Source organism: Rhinoderma darwinii, chromosome 2 (assembly GCF_050947455.1).
Source record: "Rhinoderma darwinii isolate aRhiDar2 chromosome 2, aRhiDar2.hap1, whole genome shotgun sequence".
NCBI lineage: Eukaryota > Metazoa > Chordata > Amphibia > Anura > Rhinodermatidae > Rhinoderma > Rhinoderma darwinii.
In genome coordinates this window covers 30779122-30803131 of record NC_134688.1, presented here as the reverse complement: position 1 = coordinate 30803131, position 24010 = coordinate 30779122, and the positions used below count along the sequence as shown (strand labels likewise).

The window sequence follows — 24010 nt, the reverse complement described above, 5'->3', positions numbered from 1 at the left end:
CGTTTTTCACACATGAATCTGATACGGTCGTGTGAATGTAGCCCTAGTCTAGTTGAACAAATTTGTGATATATTTTTCTGACAGATTTTAAAACGTGGAAACCCTTTTTAAGAGCTTCATAGAGATGTGGAAATATGTTTGATTTCCTCTAACTACAGTAAAATGTTATTTTTTCAGGAGATTTAAGCACCTGCTGTTTCAATTTCAGTCATAAAACCTGTTTACTAACGGGAAAAGGCGAGTTATGTTCTTTAGCTCATTCCAGTTGCAGAATTGTTGGATTTGCTTCCATCGCAAATAAGTTCTGTTATTTTACTTAATCTGAAGACAAAATACTTTTTTTTCCTCTTTTTCTGTTGAAATCCAATCTTCCTGCAGTCTTCCAGGTCTCCTGATGTGTTGTATTAATCATCAAAACACGATATAAAGAACTCGCTGTTATTAACGATAAGTGAGCTTAAAAGAAATTTCCCCTTTAATAAGATAAAATAAAAATCACCTCTAATAAATTGGGTGTTACAGATGACAATAAAATTTCCACAGGTGTTGTCACTCAACTTTCCCAGGCTCCTGAATAGCAAATTACTAACCAATCGCTAATATACATTGTTCCTGTTTTGAGGAGTATCTAAGCAGGTTCGGGGCCTCACTGGGGCCTAGAGAAGCTGGGTGACAAGCCACATAGAAGATGTGGCAGGATAGATAGATAGATATGAGATAGATAGATAGATAGATAGATAGATAGATAGATAGATAGATAGATAGATAGATAGATAGATAGATGGATGGATGGATGGATGGATGGATGGATGGATGGATGGATGGATGGGATAGATAGATAGATAGATAGATAGATAGATAGATAGATAGATAGATAGATAGATAGATAGATAGATAGATAGATAGATAGATAGATAGATAGATAGATAGATAGATAGATAGATATGAGATAGATAGATAGATAGATAGATAGATAGATAGATAGATAGATATGAGATAGATAGATAGATAGATAGATAGATAGATATGAGATAGATATGAGATAGATAGATAGATAGATAGATAGATAGATAGATAGATAGATAGATAGATAGATAGATAGATAGATAGATAGATAGATAGATAGATAGATAGATAGATGGATGGATGGATGGATGGGTGGATGGATGGATGGATGGATGGATGGATGGATGGATGGATGGATGGGATAGATAGATAGATAGATAGATAGATAGATAGATAGATAGATAGATAGATAGATAGATAGATAGATAGATAGATAGATAGATAGATAGATAGATAGATAGATAGATAGATAGATAGATAGATAGATATGAGATAGATAGATAGATAGATAGATAGATAGATAGACAGACAGACAGACAGACAGACAGACAGACAGATAGATAGATATGAGATAGATAGATAGATAGATAGATAGATAGATAGATAGATAGATAGATAGATAGATAGATAGATAGATAGATAGATAGATAGATAGATAGATAGATAGATAGATAGATAGATAGATAGATAGATAGATATGAGATAGATAGATAGATAGATATGAGATAGATAGATAGATAGATAGATAGATAGATAGATAGATAGATAGATAGATAGATAGATAGATAGATAGATAGATAGATAGATAGACAGGCAGCGCAGGATGGGGATCGGGTGGTTCTCTTTCTCGATATAGGTGCGGGTCCCAGAGATGTTACAGACATCTATAAGAAATGTCTGAGATAGAAAAACCCCTTTCATTTATATTATTTGTCCAAACAGAATTTAGGACTTTTCTTATCTTCTATTTAAATACATGGGGCCAACGCTGAGCTTAGGATGAGAGCCGCCATGTTCTTATGGAGGAGGGGTATCGGACGATATGAGCATTTAGCTGCCTGCGTATTTGGTAATATTTATTATTGACATTTCTTTATCCGTTCAAATCGTATTTGCTCAATTATTCTATTATTTCAAACAACTAAAGACATAATGGAAGGAAAGAAGAAGACGACGAGGCGATTTTGTCCAGACGCTGATCCGAGTATAGCCGCAGCTTTATTACATTTAATACATATCGGATTATATATTAATCTAAACTAATGCCGGGCAGGGGGATTCACTATAATGAATGATCATAGCTGCATATTATTAGCAGCTTTAGACTCGGATCTTATAAGGATTAGGATACTAAACAGCGATGATTCCAGGGGTCAATGAGCTGGGAGAATAGTAAAATCATTTTAAGATTTTCTATATATATTTATAAAAAGTATGAAAATATTTTAGTGTAATTTGCCATATTTAAAGGAACACTATGTGCAAAACTGATCTGATTGACTTTGTTATGCCTGGTGCAGGACCTAAGGGGGCGGAGCATGACACCTGGAGTCAAAGAACACCAAAGAGAGAATCACTGTGTCATGCTCCGCCCCCTCAGGACCTGCACTTGGCATAACAGAGTGTATCTATTTTGACCTGCGTGCTAACCCTTCAAACTAATGGCCGCCTATATAATGCATTGACACTCCGGCTTCTCCAGAGCGGCTCAGCGTACTGGCTCATACAAGCTAGTCCCCCTCTATGACGTCTATATCCCCTAAAAGTTCATATGAACAGGGGTTTTCGGCTTTCAACACCCCCTTTAAAAGGTATATATCTGTAAACTTGGAAACCCCCTTAATAAGTAGCTATCTCTGTCTATAAATACGTTGAAATTCCCGATGCTTTCATTGCATCCCTTAGGTACACATCGCAAAATACCAATTACGGAGGAAGAGTATCATTCAAACAGAAAACCCAATTTAGTCTCAGTTATTTCTATGGTGCGTAAATGTTTCTCTGCTTCCTTTGATGTGCCGAGAATTCTAGCGAAGGTCAAGGGGCACTAGAATAGAATAATGTTTAACAGACTGGACAGATAGAAAGAATCACAGGATTTTGGCCCACGCAGGGATGAGCTCATCAATATAACCAGCTGCGGACACATCAACTACACTGACCAAATAAGGCAACCAGTTCTACCAGTCTGATCCCTCAGGAGTTACTGGGATTTCTGCATTCATTGTGATGGACACTTCTTGCATCCTGTTTTCAGGATTTACTACTGCACCCTCCATGTCACTGGCGGCCACAGATCCGCTTTTCTAGTCTTATGTCAGTCCATGTATAATAAAAACAAAAAAGTTAGACTTTTCTTTTTCGTGTTTCCATTTCTCACCATTTTCAAGATTTCTGCTTGTTGTCATTGAATTCTAATTAATAGCTAGGGGCTGAAAATCTGTATAGACCTAACATTTCTCAGAGCTGAGGGTTTGCTGCAATGTTTACAGTCTAGCTAATCCTCTGTGAGCTATTCTGGACTCCAGGGTGATGCATTTTACCTACACTGATACATTGTAGCACACTCAGGACAGAGATTTGTGCTGCTTGGGGTGGAATTGGGCCAGTATTTGGCCTTTTCTCCTGATCCGTTGTTAAAACCACAACTGGATCACAGAACCGATCGCTGCCTGGATCCCGCTCCAGGCCTTCGTTGGCCCCTGCTCTAAGATATCCCACCTTGTTCGATCAGCTACAGTGAAGGCTGTTGCAGCACACAAAACCGATTGCAATTCTTCTGCATTATATGTCAGCCACCTATATGGGCAATCAGACTGGGCACCGCTGGTTCATGCCCCTGCTTCCCTACTATGGTCACTATTATCACACTCATAGCAGGTGGACTCCATCTCATGCCTGCTGCACACTCTCCCCTCTTTCCCCATCTAGAGTAAGGATCGATCCCCGTGCCCAAATGTACTATATATTTATGTAGCATAAACCCCTCAACCATAACATTAAAACCACCTGCCTAATATTGTGAAGGTTGCCCTCATGTTGCCAAACTATCTCAGACCCGTTGAGGCATGGATTCCATAAGACCTCTGAAGGTTCCTGTCGTATCTAGCACCAAGACGTCAGCAGCAGATCCTGTTGGGTGAGGTCTTAATGCTTTAGATTTATTTTTTCAGCACATCCCACAGATGCTCGATCGGATTGAGATCTGGGGAATTTGAAAGCCAAGTTGACAGTGTGGTCGGGCGCATTATCCTGCTAAAAGAGGGCACTGCCATTAGGGAATACCATACCATACCATGATGGGGTGTACTTGGTCTGCAGCAATGTTTAGGTCGGTGGTACGTGTCAAAGTAACATCCACATGAATGCCAGGACCAAAGGTTTCCCAGCAGAACATTGTCCAGAGCATCACACAGCTTGTATTCTTCCCTGGTGCCATCTCATTCCCAGGTCAGCAATGCACACACACCCGACCGTCCACATGGTGGAAAATCTATCAGACCAAGCCACCTGGGCACTCTGACCAGTCTGCGGCTATGCAGTCCCATACACAATGAGCTGTGATGCTCTCCATGTTCTGACACCTTTCTATCATAGCCAGCAATAACTTTTTCAGCAATTTGTGCTATAGTAGGTTTTCTGTGGATCGGACCAGATGGGCTAGCCTTCTCTTCCAACGTGCATTAATGAACCTTGGACGCCCATGACCCTTTCTCCAGTTCACCGGTAGTTCTTCCTTGGGCCACTTTTGGTAGGTACTAACCACAACATACCGGGAACACCCCACAAGACCTACTGTGTTGGAGATGCTCTCACCCAGTCGTCTAGCCATTACAATTTTGCCCTTGTGAAAGTCGCTCAGATCCTTACACTTTCCCATTTTTCCTGCTTACATCACATCAACTTCAATAACTGACTGTTCACTCGCTGCCTGATATATCCCACCCCCCTTGTCAGGCGCCATTGTAACAAGATTATCAATGTTATTCACTTCACCTGTCAGTGGTCTTAACCCCTTCCCGACATTTGCCGTATGGATATGTCATGGAAAGCCAGTGCTTCCCGCATTTTGCCATATCCATACAACAAATGGTGGACACCGGCTCAGAAGCGGAGTCGGTGCCACCATTGCCGGATGTCAGTGGTGTATTGCAGCTGACATCCGGCTGTAATGGCGGGGACCGAAATTAGCTTTGATTCCCCCCATTAACCCCTTAAATGCAGTGGTCAAAAGCGATCGCTGCATTTAAGGAGTTTGCAGCTCATCGGCCCCCCAGCAAAGAAATTGCCGGAGTTACGGTGGCTGCAATGGCAAACAGGGGCCTAATACTGGTCTGCATAGCACGGAAGCCGTTCAGCCCCAGCACATAGGCGGGTCCGGAAAGGCTTCCGTAGCCGACGGCAAGGTGGCGCCGGATCAAAAACTGGCAAAATGTTGCCAGTAATCGCTTGAATAGGTAAAATCATTCCAAAGTTGCAAGTATTTTAAGGCTCTGTATTTAAACAAGAGTGTTTCCATTCACTGACAGAAATCTTGGAAACTGTAAAAATTTTTAGGGGCTGTCCACGATTAAAAAAACATGGCTGCTTTCTTCAAAAACCAGTGCCACACCTGTCCGCAGGTTGTGTCTGGTATTACAGTTCTGCTCCATTGAAGTGGAATAAAGCAGCCATAATTATTTATTTTTAACACTGGACAACCTCTTTAAACAAATAGAGTATAAGTAAGTTGTAGAACTTTTCAATGTTCAAAATGGAAAACCCCTTTATGTGGCCCTTTAAGAAAATGAATTACTGAAGTGTAATAAAAGCCGGATTAAGAAATCACTGAATGATTATTTATTTCCTCACTATAGAGTTGGTGATAGATTTTTTTTTCACCTGTCAACTTTTCTCAGATAGCGGTTCGGGATCAAAATATCAGTCTATCAAATCATACAGGAGTGGAAGACGGATATTTTTTAGTTACTCTCAGATATACATTTACTGCATGGCTTCCCAGCAGCACAGTCCCCCGGAGACAAGTGGAATGATTAAACCTCTTATCACTAAGTTCACAATCATATCATAAAGTAATTGTGTCTCGCTGCAACATTAAATAACGCTACAGAAGGGACCTGAGTGACGATGGGAAAAATATGACTATTTCGAGATCGGGCGAGGACCATTTATAAATCTCTTCTGCTGCATTAGCTCCACGACACAGCCAAATGCCACGCGGTGATGGAACGGCACACATTACCTCGTAGTTGGGTAGAAATGTTGAATCGTTGTCAGCCACAACTTAATCATTTAATGATAATGTTTATTAATTTCCTTAATGTACCGTAGAAGAGGACCGTTGTGTGAAACATCAATAGAAAGAATTGTTATAAATCTTAGAATTTTATGCCGTTCATTTGTTTCCGACATTTGTTGCCCCCTTTAGCTGCCCCCACACAGTATAAAGCTCCCATAGCTGTCTCCCTACAGTGTAATGCCCCCATAGCTGCCCCCATATCAGCCGCCCCGGCAGTATAATGCCCCCATACGGTATAATGTCCCTCATAGCTACCACCATATCAGCCCCCCATACAGTATAATGCCCCTCATAGCTGCCACCATATCAGCCCCCAATACAGTAATGCCCCTCATAGCTGCCACCATATCAGCCCCCATACAGTATAATGCCCCTCATAGCTGCCACCATATCAGCCCCCATACAGTATAATGCCCCTCATAGCTGCCACCATATCAGCCCCAATACAGTAATGCCCCTCATAGCTGCCACCATATCAGCCCCCATACAGTATAATGCCCCTCATAGCTGCCACCATATTAGCCCCCCTCCTTATACAGTATAAGTCCTCCATATGTGCATAATAGAAAAATAATAAAGTTACTTACCTATCCCCGTTCCCACGACGGGTGGAGTAGGAGATCCTTCTCCTCCTTTGCCCTGTGTTATGAGTGACTCGGCGCAGACAGGCGCGATGATGTCACTAAATCGCGCCTGTCTGCGCCGAGCCGCTAATACCTCACGGCAGTGAATGCTGAAGGAAGGAGCCATCAGCTCCTTGCTCCAGGATTAAATTCAACTGGATCTGCGTCCTGAGGACGCAATTACAGTTGGAAGCAGGACCTCGGTGAGTGGTTTGCGACCCACCGGAGGTCTTCACACGACCCCCCAATTGTAATGTATTGTGTCGTGCAGTTTCTGTTTGTGGTGGAGAGAGGGGAGGGGGGCCTGTAATTTAAAGTCCCTCTCTCAACCGCAAACACAGACAGTACAGTACAACAGACAGTACAGTACAATACAATATAATACAACACACATACATTACGGGCCCCCTCTGCAGCTCACCTGCAGTCTTCCATGCTCTTCTGCATCGGCTCTTCCACAGTGGCTGGAATGCCCCCTCTCGTGACGTCACGGTCACATGGTACACTGAGTGTACCAAGTGACTGTGACGTCTAAACAATCCATGCCCGTAGCCAAGAAGTGCCGGTATCACGGCACATACAAACTTTGTATTAGCGCGCTGCGACCACTGCGACCCCTATAGCTACGCCACTGCTCATACATAGGTAACACGTCATACGGATGACACTCACACATACAATAGTTAATATGTCACACACACACGACACTCACACATAGGACAGCTGTTGCACATATGTCATTCACAGATATAATACATGCAGTACACAAGCCACTCACAGGTTGTACACATGCCGCTTAAGTGTCACTACCTTGCTGGACACATGACACATAGAATTCATGCTTCGCCACTCTCAAGCTGTATTTTATGCCGTCAAACCACACCGCAATTACCAGAATTCAGACATGAGAGTAATCTCACGTGGACAGAAAGCCACGCTCTGATACAGGTAAGCAACACCCCTGATACTGGTAAGCCACACCCAATACTGGTGAGCTACAACCCTGATACTGGTGAGCCACACCACTGATACTGATTTGACACACCCCTGATACTGATTTGACACACCCCTGATACTGATTTGACACACCCCTGATACTGATTTGCCAAACCCCTGATACTGGTGAGCCACACCCCTGATACTGGTGAGCCACACCCCTGATACTGGTGAGCCACACCCCTGATACTGGTGAGCCACACCCCTGATACTGGTGAGCCACACCCCTTAAAATTGTTGAGCCACACTCCTGATACTGTTGAGCCACACCCATGATTTGCATTTATGGCCTAAATGTTTGATAGGTGGAGATGCCACCTATAGGACTACCACCTATAAAAACACCAGGGTTTCTCAACCCCCGTAAAAGGCCAAGCCATCTGCCACAACTGACAAAACGGTGCATGTTTATTATTTTGTACATTATGCAACATACTTAATATAATTTTAATTAATTTATATTAAACAAAAAAAATTTATTTAAAAAAAGTGAGGTATCATAGCGCACAAGGAATAAGTCACCTGCTTGGGGCATTATTTTTTGTTACATTTTTCAAAAGTTAAACAACATTTATACATAAGTCTCTTTACCTTTGCTGCACCAATCTGTTCCTTACGGAACTTTTCCAGGGGGGATATTAGAACGTCATTGGCATTCTGGATCTGTATAAACAAAAAATATATATTAAAAACATAATAAAACAAGAGGAATTGCATTTTTACTTTTCAAATAGCAGAACTGTACCTAATTCTATCAAGGACTTTGTAAACTGCTGACAATAAACTAATACGAAACATTCTTTGCCATAAATCAACCAAGTTTTAGTTTGTTGGAGACAATATCATAGCAAGGAGTACAAACATTTTAACGGGTGTGTTCTAATCTGTCATGAGCGAAATTATAAAACACCATTTACATTTACATTTACAGTAGAAGTAGAACATAAAAAAAAGATTGACAATTAATTTATTTTTCAACATTTATTGTGAAGAATTCCTGATTTTTGAAGGTGTACCCCAATATATAATACTTGACACATTTAATAAATATTATACATAAAAAATGTATATAAAAAAATTAATAATTTTTAAACTTTTTCTCCCTAAATCCACCATGGCAACAAAAAGGCTGTACATATAGCGCCTAATGTATTCCTATGGGGTTGCATGAAATAGCAAGTGTACAGATGTAACCAAGTTTATTTTGACTGATAATTTGCTGCGGCGTGATATCACACAACAAAAGTAATTGAAAATCCATTGAAAAAGTCAAGTTAAAGTTTCTTGACACTGTATTTAATGCGTTAAAAGTCAAGATAAAGATGGCTACATCTGTACATATGATTTTCTGCAATGACAAAAATGCAAAATTTGAATTGCAAATCACAAGGTTTTAGCTTCCATAGAGTTCTATTGAAAATGCATGTAACAATATCAAAAATATAGGGCTCCTACCCTAAATTGCAAATAACCATATGTAATTCTCTTCTTCATAGGATTATCTTGCAAGCCGTATCACATAAAATTTCAATGTACAGATTACATTTGATTTTGCGGTGCAATCTCATGAACCATGGAGTCCGAACCTAAGAAGGTTTTCCAGTAATCAAAGGGTTCTTCCCATTTTAGACAATTATGTCATATCTATAGGATACGCCATTAATGTGTGGAACCCACACCTATGTCGAGAACGAGGGTCCCCCGACCTCCGTCTTGCGTCAGGTGGAATATGAATGGATATACCATATATTTCTAAGGCCTCATTCACACGACAGTAGCCATGTGCACGGCCGTGATTTTCTGGTCGGCCGGCCGCGGAGTGTGACCCGGCAAGCCGCCCGCAAATCGCGGTCCGTGCACCTGGCCACCTTCATTATTTTCTATGAGAATGGATCGCAGAACACGGCTGTAATAAGACATGTCTGTTCTTTCTGCGGTCCAGGCTCCTGGGCCATGCACAGACCATGGAAACCACGGTTGTGTGCATGGGCCCATAGAAATTAATGGGGCCGCAATTCTCCCGTGGACTTTCAGGGGAATTGCGGCCGCAAAAGCAAGTTCGTGCGCATGGGGCCTTAGATAGGAATAATCCAAAGTTTAAGTGGTAATTGAATAATTGAAGTTATTACGGAGTTATGTGATAAAACTGTGTTTGGATGGAATCTGACTACTGGGACCCCTCCTGATAACTAGGGCGCACGGATTTCTGTTCTCGATGGACGTACATGCACTGTCACTCTCTATAGTAATAAATGGCTGATATGGATACTGAGTGATTATTTTCTGTCAAATTGTTAGAAATTCTCTATCTAATAATACCATTAAAAAGAAATAGCAATATAAAAAAGAAAAATAATAATAATGATAACAAAATAAAATGATATGGTTTGGATCAAGGCTGTTGTGCGACCCCCAATATATTTTAGTACCGCTTACCCTGATGACAAACCCTCGGCATCGTGGAATCACAAATCTCACTTGGCATATAAGTTGCACTCATGTTTCATATAAAACATATTGATTCCAAATATAGATTTTTTTCAAGTTCCACAATAAATTTAGTGCCGGCTTGACAGATTTGTGGATGGGTCGTTGACAGAAATAGAAGCACCAGAGTTTTTGGTTGAGAATGTGTGACCAGTCTTTAATATTCGAGTCATGTGCTGGAATTCTTTAGAAAAAGGCATTTCCTGCCTTTTATGAACTATCCCAAGGAGAAAAGGCAGAACTTAAGCAATTTATCACTAAACACAATATTAATGAACTCTGAGAGGGGCACCGACCTTTACTTTCCCCCACTTGGATGTAAAAAAAAGTCATGGCTGGCTCGCATGGGAAATGTGACCAAAAGCGAGAAAGTGAGAGTATATCAGCAGTAACAGGGTTATTTTATATTCTCATACTTTAGTGTCATGCCGTGTGGGAGCACATGTAGTCCTCATGGCTTTGTACTACGGAGCAGTAGGCAGTCCATGTGCCGCCAGATAGTGTTGCCTCTGTACGGCACCATATAACAGAAATATTCTTCTATACGGCATCCGTATTCTCCGTACGGAACATGGATTCTGTATGAATCTGACAGAAAAAGCCTCTGCATGCCTCAGACATACTGTACAAAGGTACAATATGGCCCCATAGACATCAATGGGTGCCGAATTACGGATCTGTACAACTCTGTGCATATTGGGAGCCGTAACTCGGCCATGTGAATAAGCCCTTCCACGTCATGCACACGACCGTGTGTGCCGTCCGAGTCCCATCAGTGATCCGAGGAAAGATAGGACATGTTCTATCTTTCCTCGGATCGGAGATCCGATTCACCCGCTAAAGTGAATGGGTCCGTGATGGCCCAAGTGGCACAACGGTCATGTGCAAGAGACCTTAGTCTAAATATAAAAGTAACATAAACAAGTTGCCAAATTAAGCCTTACCTTCCAAACAAATGACCAGACGGAAGCTTCATCTTATAGTCAATGTATTAAGAGAAGATGCAGCTCATTGGACAAGGCAATGGAAAGTTAAAGGTAAAAGAGGAGGAGGATTACAGCAACAACATGGATGGAGACAACTACAAAAATCATGAAAACACCATTGGGAAGCCTGAAGACCCAAACATAAGGCAGGACATTCACGAGAAACCCTTTTTATGGTCACCAGGAATCCAAATGAACGTGGTGGAACATAATAATACCATAAATGGCCAAGATGAGTTTACAAAGATGACCTTGGTGTCCACATTAGGACACGGGCCGTTCGTGGTTTATTCCATTTACAATCTGTGGAGTGCTAAACATAGTGCTCTTCAATTACTGATGTTTGATTTTTATCACTCCAACCGTAGAACTAGGAATTGCTTAAACCATACAAGGTAGCATCAGTGACTCAACATGAATACGATATTCTCTCATGAACTCTGTCTAATAAACACTGGCTAAAGTGTCCAAATGTGTCCAGCATATACTCTAAATCCTTATCTTAAAGTAACACACCAGGCAAAACTGGTACATTGTGTTATACCTAGTGCAGACCTGAGGGGGCGGAGCATGACACATGACACAGGGATTCTATATTTCATGTTATGTGAATACTTGTGGCCGTGCACAGTTTATCAGTTATGCCTAAAGTGTTTTTCCTCAATGAAACCAATTAAATAGGATTTGTCAGGTCTACTATGCTGCCATATATACTAGTTACATTATTTATTGCTGCATTTTAGTGTAAAAAGCTGTGTAAATGGACAGGATGGATGGATGGACGGATGGACAGACAGGCAGGTAGATAGATTTCTTGGAGTGCGAATTTTGCTTGGTAATAGTTCTGTTCGGGTATTACTGGTATTTTAGATTATAACATGGGGGCAAATGTAATCTGTGCGGAGTACATCAGGGCATAATAAAATGGTATAATAATATATATAAATAATAATATTGTCACGATCTGGTGGCATGTGGACCCATTAGGCCGCACCACAATAGATACTTAGATAGATGATAGATAGATAGATGGGGTCAAATTCGGCACCCCTGTCGATCAGCTGTTTGAAAGGGCCAAGTAAATAGGACAGTGCTGCAATAAATTGCACAGCTACGAATGTAACGGCGCATTCAAGTACGAACAAAGATTAAATGTATGTAAACAATGAAGAGGCTGCGGCACATTTATACGAGCGATGTGGCCCCTTCAAACAGCTAATTTGTGTGGGTGCAGAGAGTCGGACTCCACCGACCTAAATTTGATAGTCTATTCTAAGGATAGGCCATTAATTGTAAAAACCCGGAAACTCCTTTAAGGCTTCTTTGACATCTGCATCAGGGCTCCGTTCATGTGTTCCGTTGGAGCGTTAGGTCACCGGCTCGGTTTCCGTTTGTTTCAGTCAGGGTTCAGTTCATGGGTTCCCCTGACAGGAAGCTGCGACGGAACCCATGAACGGAGCCCTGACGCAGATGTGAACGAAGTCTAAGCCCTTATGCACAAAACAGGGTTTCACGGCCGTGTGACGGCCGTTCAAAAAACGGCCATCACACGGCTGCAGTAGGAACAATAGACCCCTAATGGTGCCATTCACACAACCGATTTTTTGACGGCCCGGGAAACCCGGCCGTCAAAAAATGGGACATGCCCTATTTTCGGGCGTTCTCCCGGCCTCCCGGCTCCCATAGAAGTCTATGGGGCCGGGTAATACACGGCCATCACTTGAATGTACTCCAAGTGACGGCCGTGTCTTCCGTCGCTCGCTCTCTCCTTCTCTTCACAGTGCGAAGTGCATGTGAGGAAGAGGAGGAGGGTATGTCTTTTGCTCCCTGTAAGAGCTTCGGCAACGCTGTGGCCGGGGATTGGGGATTCCACTCCAGTGGAAGTCCCTGACTTCACTGTGTCCATATATGGGCATAGTTAAGTCAGGGACTTCTGAAGCAGAATCCCCGGCGATGTGGCCGGGTATTCCGCTCCAGGAGAAGTCCCTGGCTTCACTGTCCATATATGGACAAAGTGACATCAGCGACTTCTGAAGCGGAATCCCCGGCAATGTGGCCGGAGTCTCAGCTCCAGGAGAAGTCACTGACTTCACTGTCCATATATGGACATTGAAGTCAGGGACTTCTCCTGAAACGGTGGCGCTATCTACAGACAGGTAGGGGGTGCCATCTATGGGGGGAGCTGTGTAGAACTACCTGCAGGGGGCTGTGTGGCATTACCTATGGGGGGGCTGTGTGGCATTACCTACAGAGGGCTGTGTGGCATTACCTACAGGGGGCTGTGTGCGCCACTAACTACAGGGGACTGTATGCCACTACCTACAGGGGGCTGTGTGCCACTACCTACAGTGGGTTGTGTGCCACTACCTACAGGGGGCTGTGTGGCATTACCTACAGGGAGCTGTGTGGCACTACCTACAGGGAGCTGTGTGGCACTACCTACAGGGAGCTGTGTGGCACTACCTACAGGGGGCTGTGTGCGACTATCTACAGGGGGCTGTATGCCACTACCTACAGGGCGTTGTGTGCCACTACACCTATAGGGGGCTGTGTGGCATTTCCTACAGGGAGCTGTGTGGCACTACCTACAGGGGGCTGTGTGGCACTACCTACAGGGGGGCTGTGGCAGTATCTACAGAGGGCAGTGTGTGGCATTATCTACAGAGGGAAGTGTGTGGCAAAAATTTACAAATTAAATTCATCCGATTTTAAAACGGACAGAGAAAGAAACGGATGAAAAATGGGTCAAAATCAGCCGTTAAGGCGGGATTCACACGACCGGGTCCCGCCCGAGCCCGAGTGCCGGCCGGTAAAATCTGCCATTTTGCCCGGCCGGTTTGCATAAAGTTTTGCATCCGTGCCGGGCCGGGCAGATCTGGACAGTGACATCAGCGGCAACTCCTGAAGGGGAATACCCATGTGTTCTGGGATTCCGCTTCAGGAGTTTCCCCTGATGTCGCTGCCCAGATATGGACAGAGACATCAAGCGCTCTGTCCAGGAGCGGAATCCCCGAAAACACGGGGATTCCGCTCCTTCAAGGAGCTAAAGTGCGGCTAGCACATAGCAGAGCGGGGAGATACCTCCCTGAACTGCTATAGTGGCGTCGCTACAGTAGTAGCAGCCGCAGCAGCTGCTAGCGGCACCATCGAAGGTGTCGCCGGGCCAGGGCGCTTTTAAAACAAGCAGGGGAAGGGAGCCAGCGCAGCGCTCCCTTCCACCTGCTGTACACCCCGGCCCTGCCACACAGTGTACAGCGTACAGCCATTCGTCAGAATGGCATCAACTCCTCCTCCTCACATGCACTCTGCGCTGTGAGGAGGAGGAGATAGAGCGCAAGCGCCGGAAAACCCGGCCATCACTCGGGACACATCCCGGTGATGGCCGTGTATTACCCGGCCCCATAGACTTCTATGGGAGCCGGGCGGCCGGGCACCCGGCCGAAGATAGAGCATGTCCTACTTTTTAACGGCCGGTTTTCCAGGCCGTCAAAAAATCGGTCGTGTGAATAGCCCCATTAGGGGTCTATTATTCCTAATGCAGCCGGGTGCCGGCCGATTTATGAACGGCCGGCACCCGGCCGGGAAACCCTGTCGTGGGAATGAGGCCTAAAAATGGCAACACGACCCGTAACGGAATCGGAACGGATGCAAACCGGCCGGGAAAAACGGCCCAAAACGGCCGATTTTATCGGCCAACAATCGGACCCTGTCGTGTCAATAAGGCCAAACTGGTTACTGCATTTATTTAGTCTCCCTGGAAATCTGTCCCCCAACTCTGCGGTTTATTGATAACAAAAAATAACATTTGCACATAAAAGAAAATAAACATAGAATTAAAATCTCCAAATAGTATAAAAGCCAAATAAAAAAAGTATAATCCACAGTCCTATAGTAGATTTATTCTCAGTAATGCAATCATGTTTTCTACGGGGTGGAATACAAAACTAAAGTGGAATGCAAACAATGAAAAGAAGAATATTGGAAATTCCGAAAATGACTTTGAGGGTAATAAAAAGGGCAATAAATGTGACACAAGTTTTACAATCGTAGCCTTTGCTAAGTGGGAGCCGCCACTTCATGGTTTCTCAGAGTGGGCTTTATGGTGTTTACATGCGGAGAACAACACAGATTCATGAAAATGGAAAAGCTTTTATGACACAAATTACAAGAATCCCTTTACAGATTATTTTTGTTAGTACTGTAGGTAGCGGGAGCAATTCAGACCCGACCTGTAGATTTTCAGCATTCAGTTAAATACAATACCCAGCATGCTTTGTCATCTGGCTAAAGCCAACTAAGCATGCTGGGAATTGTACATCAAAAAACGGATATTGTTACTAAAGGACATTATTGGCTGAGTAACTACACAATGCCCTATTAAACCCAGTAAATGACAAAAAAAAAAAAAAAATTTTTTTTTTTTTTTTTTTTGCACATACAGTTTAGATTTTTTGAAATTATTAATATAAATTATTTTTTAGGACATAAAAAAAGATACATTATATTTAACTTTATACTCAATATATTAATACACAGAGGTATGAACATTTTTTTTTTTTACTTTTTTATTTTATTTCTATTATTAAATATTGCCCGTCAGGTCAAGGTGTGTTCTTACAATAAACAGGGATCCAAAATAATAATTTCCCTTTAAACATGTGACCTTCATGTTCTGAAGTTGTAAAATCAACGCCGAGAACAAGGCGTCCCACTGTTTATAACATCTACAAATCAAACCGGTCACATCAGGAAGATATGGCTGCTCGCTAGGACATGATAATCCTTGAACTTTTTCTTTAAAGGCCACACTTTATAATAAACCCGGTTTTATATCCTCACAAATATTGCTAAATCCGTGATTTGACGTCAATAAAAAAAAAATCAAATCCACACGTACGCCACAGCACAAAGAATAATAATATGTCTCCTCACAAATAGGGCAAATTACAGCATGTCTTTACTGCGGATACAGACGGCCCGCCATGTACAACCGGGTGCTGAGACTCCATATCGGATACATCATACACTTACTTTATGCGGACAACTTTTACATAATTCTTTTGATATACTATATCATGAATGTCTCTGCGTAGCTGTTGTATTTTTCATTTTTTTTGTGTTTTAACCTGTAGGATGAGTTTTAGGAAATCTTTACTTTATATTAATCTTTTTATACAAATTCTATAAAAGATAGAGTTTTTAATACGTTTTTTTGTGTCTTTATTTCAAACTTTTTTTTTTTTTTCTTTGCATGTTTACTAGTGTTTTTTTTTTTACTTTTTGTTTTTTGTTTAAAGTTTATGTCATATTCTTTTCGGAAACGGGTAACAGTGCTCGGCTGTTTCCATAACTCCCATTTAAACAAATAAAGAGAGCCGCGCAGCCACCTCTCTATTAATTCTACGGCTGGATGTGGCATCTGACGGCCACCTGACTGGGCGAGCTGGGGGTCAGGTGACCCCAGTTCTGGACATAGGTGTGTTTTACCTCTAGAACCCGCACCTATCAGACGTTCATGGCATATCCCGTGGCTATACTATATAGGTCTATTATAGACCTTGAAGTATAACGTATTGTCATATATTAGTATATTATGCCAGTATACCAGTATAGTACTGTATGTCTGTGCAGCGTTAGGGCATACCTAAATTATACCCTAAAAGCTACTTTTAAAAGTCAGCAAATGCCAAATCTAGCTTTTATGTTTTCCTGCTGCTACCTGGAAACCGTCAACAAGCTGCTGATTCCTTACAGATCTATCATTTGGAGATAAATAGGCCCGCGACACATTCTTTTCAGGACATGTTTTTTGCACTCGAGGTTTTAAATTAAAATATAGAATAATGCATCTGCAAAGGATCAGCAGCTTGTTGATGGTTTCCAGGCTAGATTTGACTTTTGCTGACAGGAATATACTGGTATACTGGCATAATATACTAATAAATGTTAATATATTATACTTATAGGGGTATTACTAGCATAGACCTTTCCACAGAATATGCCATGAATGTCTAAGGTTATGTTCACACGCTTAACAAAAAACGGCTGAAAATACGGAGCTGTTTTCAAGGGAAAACAGCTTCTGATTTTCAACCGTTTTTTAAGCATCAAGCATTTTTTTGTGGCGTCTTTTACGGCCGTTTTTGGAGCTGTTTTTCTATTAAGTCAATGAAAAATGGCTCAAGAAGTGACATGCACTTTACGTGGCGCTTTTTTCAATGGGAACGGAGCGTTCAGCCCCCGCATTTTTAGCCGTTTACGACCCAAAAAATGACTGAAAATAGGATGTGTTTACATACCCTACTAGGTAACAGGTTCTAGAGGTAAAACACTCCTATCTTCAGAACTATGGCCACTTCGCCCCCAGCCCTCCTGCTCCAACGGCTCTCCCCCGTACAAAAAAAAAGTAATACTTGTACTCCCTAAAAACAAACCTAACACATTGTATAGCTATGTAGATGCCAAAATATACAATTTGTGAACACTGCAATGATGTAGGATGAAAACGAAAAAATTATTATGGTCCAGAAGGGCAAAATGTTCTTCTTCCTTACGGAACGGAATTTACAGTAAAATCCATAGGACTGAGTTTAAGTTACTGACGCCAACGAAAACGACTTGATGGAGAAAGACTCCAGGGCTTGTCCTGCTGGTGCAGTATTACTACATGGGTCACCACAGAGGCTGGCAGATTACCCATACAACGAGGGCAACCCGAGTCTCCCGGCGGGCACGCTCATCGCAGCAGCGTTGTGGAGACTGCTACTTAAATAGTCAATCAAGGTTTTCATAGTAGATTAAGCCATTTAATAAGCCGGTGCCTCTAGTCCATTACTATTGTGCTGTTTTCTCAGCCGACCGGCACATTATACTTCCTGTCATTCGGCTTTTGATATTTCAAGTGGTTCTAATAAACTGCCACAAGGGATTTCTCATAAATCATTCACAGATCATTACTAGGAATGCTTTTATATGGCAGGAAGAATATCTTCCAGCCCGTTTCCTTCTCTTGTGAAACCTTAAATACTTCATTGAATTATTTTCCGCAGACACTTAATTGCTGGCTGTGTAGACTCGACAAGACGGTGTGAAATGCCCGCACACCGTATTAATGCAGGTCTGTGCCGCTGTGTAGATATTAGATAAGACGCCGCTTAATGAAACCTCTCAATTACAGCACATATTAACATAAGAAGATACCCGGCAAACAGCTCTCGTCTCCAGTTAACCACTCAAGAACTGGAATTTTTTTTTTTGTTCCACCGTAACCGCTCAAAAGGATATTTTTGGTCTAAAAGGGGTTGTCAAGAATTAGAAAAAAGGGTCATTTTCTGCCGCTCTAAAAACTGCACCTTATGTAATGAGACTAAGCTGCAATACCAGACACAGCCCATGGATAAGGGTGGTGCTATTTCTAGTTATTGTTTTCTTAATAAGCCTATCCAAGTGATTTTTGTTTTTTAGGCTGTTATATTTAGGGCTTTAGGCTGGGTTCACACGACCTATTTTCAGACGGAAACGAGGCGTATTATGCCTCGTTTTACGTCTGAAAATAGGCCTACAATACGTCGGCAAACATCTGCCCATTCATTTGAATGGGTTTGCCGACGTACTATGCAGACGACCTGTTATTTACGCGTCGTCGTTTGACAGCTGTCAAACGACGACGCGTAAAAATACAGCCTCGTCAAAAGAAGTGCAGGACACTTATATACATTATATGCAGGACACTTCTTTGGACGTTTTTGGAGCTGTTTTCTCATAGACTCCAATGAAAACAGCTCCAAAAACTGACGTAAAAAACGCCGCGAAAACGGCGCGAAAAACGGCGTGAAAAATGCGAGTTGGTCAAAAAACGTCTGAAAAGCAGGGTCTGTTTTCCCTTGAAAACAGCTCAGGATTTTCAGACGTTTTTGGTCACTACGTGTGCACATACCCTAAGGGTATGTTCACACGAGGGCGTCCGTAACGGCTGAAATTACGGGGATGTTTCAGCCTGAAAACATCCCCGTAATTTCAGCCGTAACGGCATGTGCAGGCGCTAGAACGCCGCGTCAATTACGGACGTAATTGGCGCTGCTATTCATTGGAGTGAATGAATAACGGCTCCAATTACGGCCAAAGAAGTGACAGGTCACTTCTTTGACGCAGGCGTCTATTTACGCGCCGTCATTTGACAGCGGCGTGTAAATATACGCCTCGTGTGAACAGACAAACGTCTGCCCATTGCTTTCAATGGGCAGATGTTTGTCAGCGCTATTGAGGCGCTATTTTCAGACGTAATTCGGGGCAAAAACGCCCGAATTACGTCCGTAAATAGGCCGTGTGAACATACCCTAAGGGTATGTTCACACGATAAGGGTATGTGCACACGTAGTGACCAAAAACGTCTGAAAAGCAGGGTCTGTTTTCCCTTGAAAACAGCTCTGGATTTTCAGACGTTTTTTGACCAACTCGCATTTTTCGCGGTGTTTTTTACGTCCGTTTTTGGAGCTGTTTTCATTGGAGTCTATGAGAAAACAGCTCCAAAAACGTCCAAAGAAGTGTCCTGCACTTCTTTTGACGAGGCTGTATTTTTACGCGTCGTCGTTTGACAGCTGTCAAACGACGACGCGTAAATAACAGGTTGTCTGCACAGTACGTCGGCAAACCCATTCAAATGAATGGGCAGATGTTTGCCGACGTATTGTAGCCCTATTTTCAGACGTAAAACGAGGCATAATACGCCTCGTTTACGTCTGAAAATAGGTCATGTGAACCCAGCCTGAGAGGCATTTACGTGTGAAAAGACAGACTGTTAACAGCTGCCTCGTTTAACACGTAAATGCTCCTCCTCGTAATTTACGAGGCGTCTGAGACGCTCGTAAATCTTGAGCTGCCCTTCATTGAGTTCAATGAAGAACAGCTCAAATTACGTGGCAAAGAAGTGCCCTGCATATAATGTATATAAGTGTCCTGCACTTCTTTGCCGAGGCAGTCAATTTACGCGTCGTCGTTTGACAGCTGCATAGTACGTCGGCAAACCCATTCAAATGAATGGGCAGATGTTTGCCGACGTATTGTAGCCCTATTTTCAGACGTAAAACGAGGCATGATACGCCTCGTTTACGTCTGAAAATAGGTCGTGTGAACCCAGCCTAAAGGAGAACACAGGAGCAGTGACCTCTGACTTACAAGTTAAATATAGTACTGTACATAATATATGAAAACACAGTCTGCTCTACCAGAATGTACAGGTATCAGGTATTTTTAGCAGGATCTAAAAGGAATACAAAAATACCCTGAAAAAAATGATAACAATGTGCTTCATCCCGTCTCCTGGGACTGTGCAGCGCTGGATGTAAAACATCTCAGATACTGACTTTTTTTTCTACTGCCTCTCTACATGAAAACTATTCTGAGGTCAGAAACTCTATTCTCCACCTCTCATTCAGACATAGTTTTGAAGCATTTAGGACACAACTTGCACATTTAAAATTTCTACCCAAAAGGATTTAAACAGGGGAGTGACTGGAAGCCAATGTAAAATATAACATAATGCCGGTTTCTGATGGGCATAAAATGACAGAATTTCAACTTCTGTATTATGAGCACAAGACTGGAACCCCCGTGGTTCTACTAAGCCAAACTTAGGCTACGCTCACACGTGTCAGTTCTTATCCATCAGGTTTCCGTTGCTTTCTGAAGGTCAAAAAAGTGTAGCATGCGGTGCTATTCTATCTAGTAAAAAAAATCAAAAATGGACAGCTGACGAAAACCAGACCGACGCATTATTTTGTTTCGATATAGGAGCAGAATGACAGAAAAAAACATTTTCGTAATAAATTAACAGATACTCACCCCCTGAACCCCCCCCCCCACACACACACACACACCGCTCCAGCACTGAGGTCCCATTCCCTGCTGCTACGGTCCCGGATCCCTTGCAGCAGTCACATGCACTGGAGTGGTGGAGAAAGGGACCTCAGAGCTCGAGTAGGGGGGGGATACAGGGGAGTGAGTATCTGGTAGTTCATTATGTAATGCCATCCCCTGGATAAACCCTTTAAAGAAGAGAAGAGACTATTTGTGCATGTTAAGCCTTTTTGCTATTTAAAAAACCTGAGCAAGAGCCCAACCAGAACCATAGGGATCTTTTTCTAAATCCCTTTATTAAAGGGGTTGTCCAACCAGTAAAAATGATGGCCTATCCTCAGGACAGGCCATCAATAGCTGATGGGTCGGGGTCCGACTCCCAGGGCCCCCGCCAAGCAGCTGTTTTGAAGGGACACGCATTTAGAGGCGATTCACAGGTATTGCAGCCTTCTCCCATTGAAGTGAATGGGAGAATAGGCTGCAATACCTGTGAGTCCGGACCCTGACCCATCAGCTATTGATGGCCTATTCTGAGGATAGGCCGTCAATTTTTACTGGCTGGAAAACACCTTTAAATGTTCTCCGTTAGCAGGTTATGGGCGCCATATTATGATTTCGTACAACACAAATAATACGGCCATAAATAAAATGTGATTAAGATATTATGTCATTCAAAAATGTATAGATTGCGGGATTTTTAGGAGGGAAAGATCATTGACATCTCCTGAAAATCCCCAAAAATAACACAGAATTTATATAAAAGAGAATAGAGAATAATAAATGTAATAAAGAGAACAGATGTCCCCAGTATTGTGGTTGTATATTTCCCGGCATATGTAATACACTTCCGGACCAAGCAGGAAACACTCTTGTTTTTACTGAATCCTGTCAGACTACATCAGTGCTGATTACTTTATTCTTTAGACTACGGCACTTCCTCTACCTTCTAAAGTGTGGGCAGAGGAAATCCCATAAGCCCAAGACTGCCCAAATCTTAAAAGATCTTTAAAATTCTGGATGTAACAAAGTAAAGTAATAAAACTTGATGGACATTCCTTATATGACACATCACCTTAGTTGTGTATAACCATGAAGAAGTGCAAAACCAGTGCACGGGAATTCTTGTGGAGATCCAGCTAGGAGAGAGTCTTTAAAGTGTAACTAAACTTTTAAAAAACTTTTGACATGTCAGAAATTTGGAACGGTGAGGTCCAAGGAATGACACCCCCACCCATCGCTAAAACAAAGCAGAAGTTCTCGGGTGAGAGATTCGCTGCTTCGTTTCTGATCGGCTTTCCACGGAGCGGTGTACAGGCTCAATAGAAAGTCTATGAGTCTGTACACGAGGAAAGTCGATCAGATACGAAGTAGCACCACACTCAACCGAGCACTTCTGCCGCTTCATTTCAGTGATCGGTGGGGGTCTCAGTGTTTGGAACCCCACCGATCAAAACGTCTGACATGACACTCATTTATAGACAGTAATGTTTCGGCATTGTTGCTCCTCACCTCTCGGTAGTCAGTGTTTTTGTTATTGTACAAACAATCAGATTGTAGCTATTATTTTTGTATTACAAACTCCCAAGCAGGGGAGTAACTATAATTGAGATAGGGCCCATAGCAAAATTAGGCGGGCCAACCATCTAGTGGCAGAAAAATGAAGCAGAAGCTCAAGTAGGTATGGATAATAGAACCAAATATCGGAGAATCCACATAGTAGTGCTAGATATCAAAAAGCCACAACTTTTCATTCCCCACAAAAAGGTACAATGTTCTTGCACCTGAGTGGGCCCCCTCAACCACTGTGTGCCATAGCAACTGCTATAGCTGCTACCACTATAGTTACGCCCATGCCCCCAAACCAGTAAAAATAAAAAAAACAATTAAAAATACCCACAATTGTATGTTTTTTATTAACTGTTCTCAGCCCTATGCAAAATGGTAAATTTTTGTTCCCCATCTATATGGTATTTTGCTTTGTGGGTTTCCTGCAGTAGCCATGCCAACAAATTATGGCCCAGACACTGACTGAAGCAGCTCTCTCTCTCCTTCTCCAAGCAAGAAGTCACAGAACAGCTGATCGGCTTATTGTAAACAAACGCTTGTCTCCGGGTGGCCATACATGTACCAATAATAATTTAGTTATCAGTCCAATTGGTACTAGCTGATGGAAATATGCTTCATAAACCAAAAACCCTTATCGGTTTTAAAAACAATTCTATGTCCTATGGAACATTGCAAGGGTCCAATACTTCCCATTATACATTATCATGTAAAATATAATTTTGTATGCCTCTTTCCGGATTAACAATCCAATGGCAAAAATATTGGATCACTTGTCAGATAAGGGCCAAGTTGTCCATTTGTGTGGCCTGCGTTACTTGTGGGAACATGTGGCTCATGTCATTACAGAAGGGAAGTTGAGATTTTGATTGACAGGTAGTGGTAATAACACAAGTGAATGTTTTTGTTTTTTTAACCAGTTGCTATGAACAAAACCTGCACATATGGAACCCATTTTCATATACCCTTTTAGAGAATTCAAGTTAATAGAGGAGGTCCTCTGTTCAGGATCCTAATCTTTTGAGTGATTACAAAGAGTGTCTCTCGCTCTTTGGGACCTGTCCTGTCCTACAATACACAGACAACCCATTGATTTGAATGGGCACTGTATAAAGCTTAATTTGCCCTGTGGTGGCGCTGCAGGGAAATTGAACACTTGCTGCCAGGTTTTCCTACAGATTACAACTGATCACTGGGGATCCCAGCAGAAAGAAACATTGTGTTCAGCTTATTGCCAAGGGTCCCTTCTAAAAAGAATAGATTGCCCGAAGTGGACAACTCCTTTAACTAGTTTAGCTAAATAGGCCCCATTGAGATAAATGACAAAATAAAGAGTTAACAAAAAAATGACTGCT

General features: G+C 42.4%; 1 protein-coding gene across 1 annotated transcript in view; it reads right to left on the bottom strand.

The window, feature by feature from the left end:
- The window catches only part of ARHGAP42 (Rho GTPase activating protein 42), a 275028-nt gene that overhangs the window by 94129 nt on the left and 156889 nt on the right, over positions 1-24010 (bottom strand). The window contains exon 4 of the mRNA XM_075851519.1: positions 8356-8427. Within this exon, the coding sequence (XP_075707634.1) occupies positions 8356-8427 (72 nt within the window). The remainder of the gene's footprint in view (positions 1-8355; positions 8428-24010) is intronic.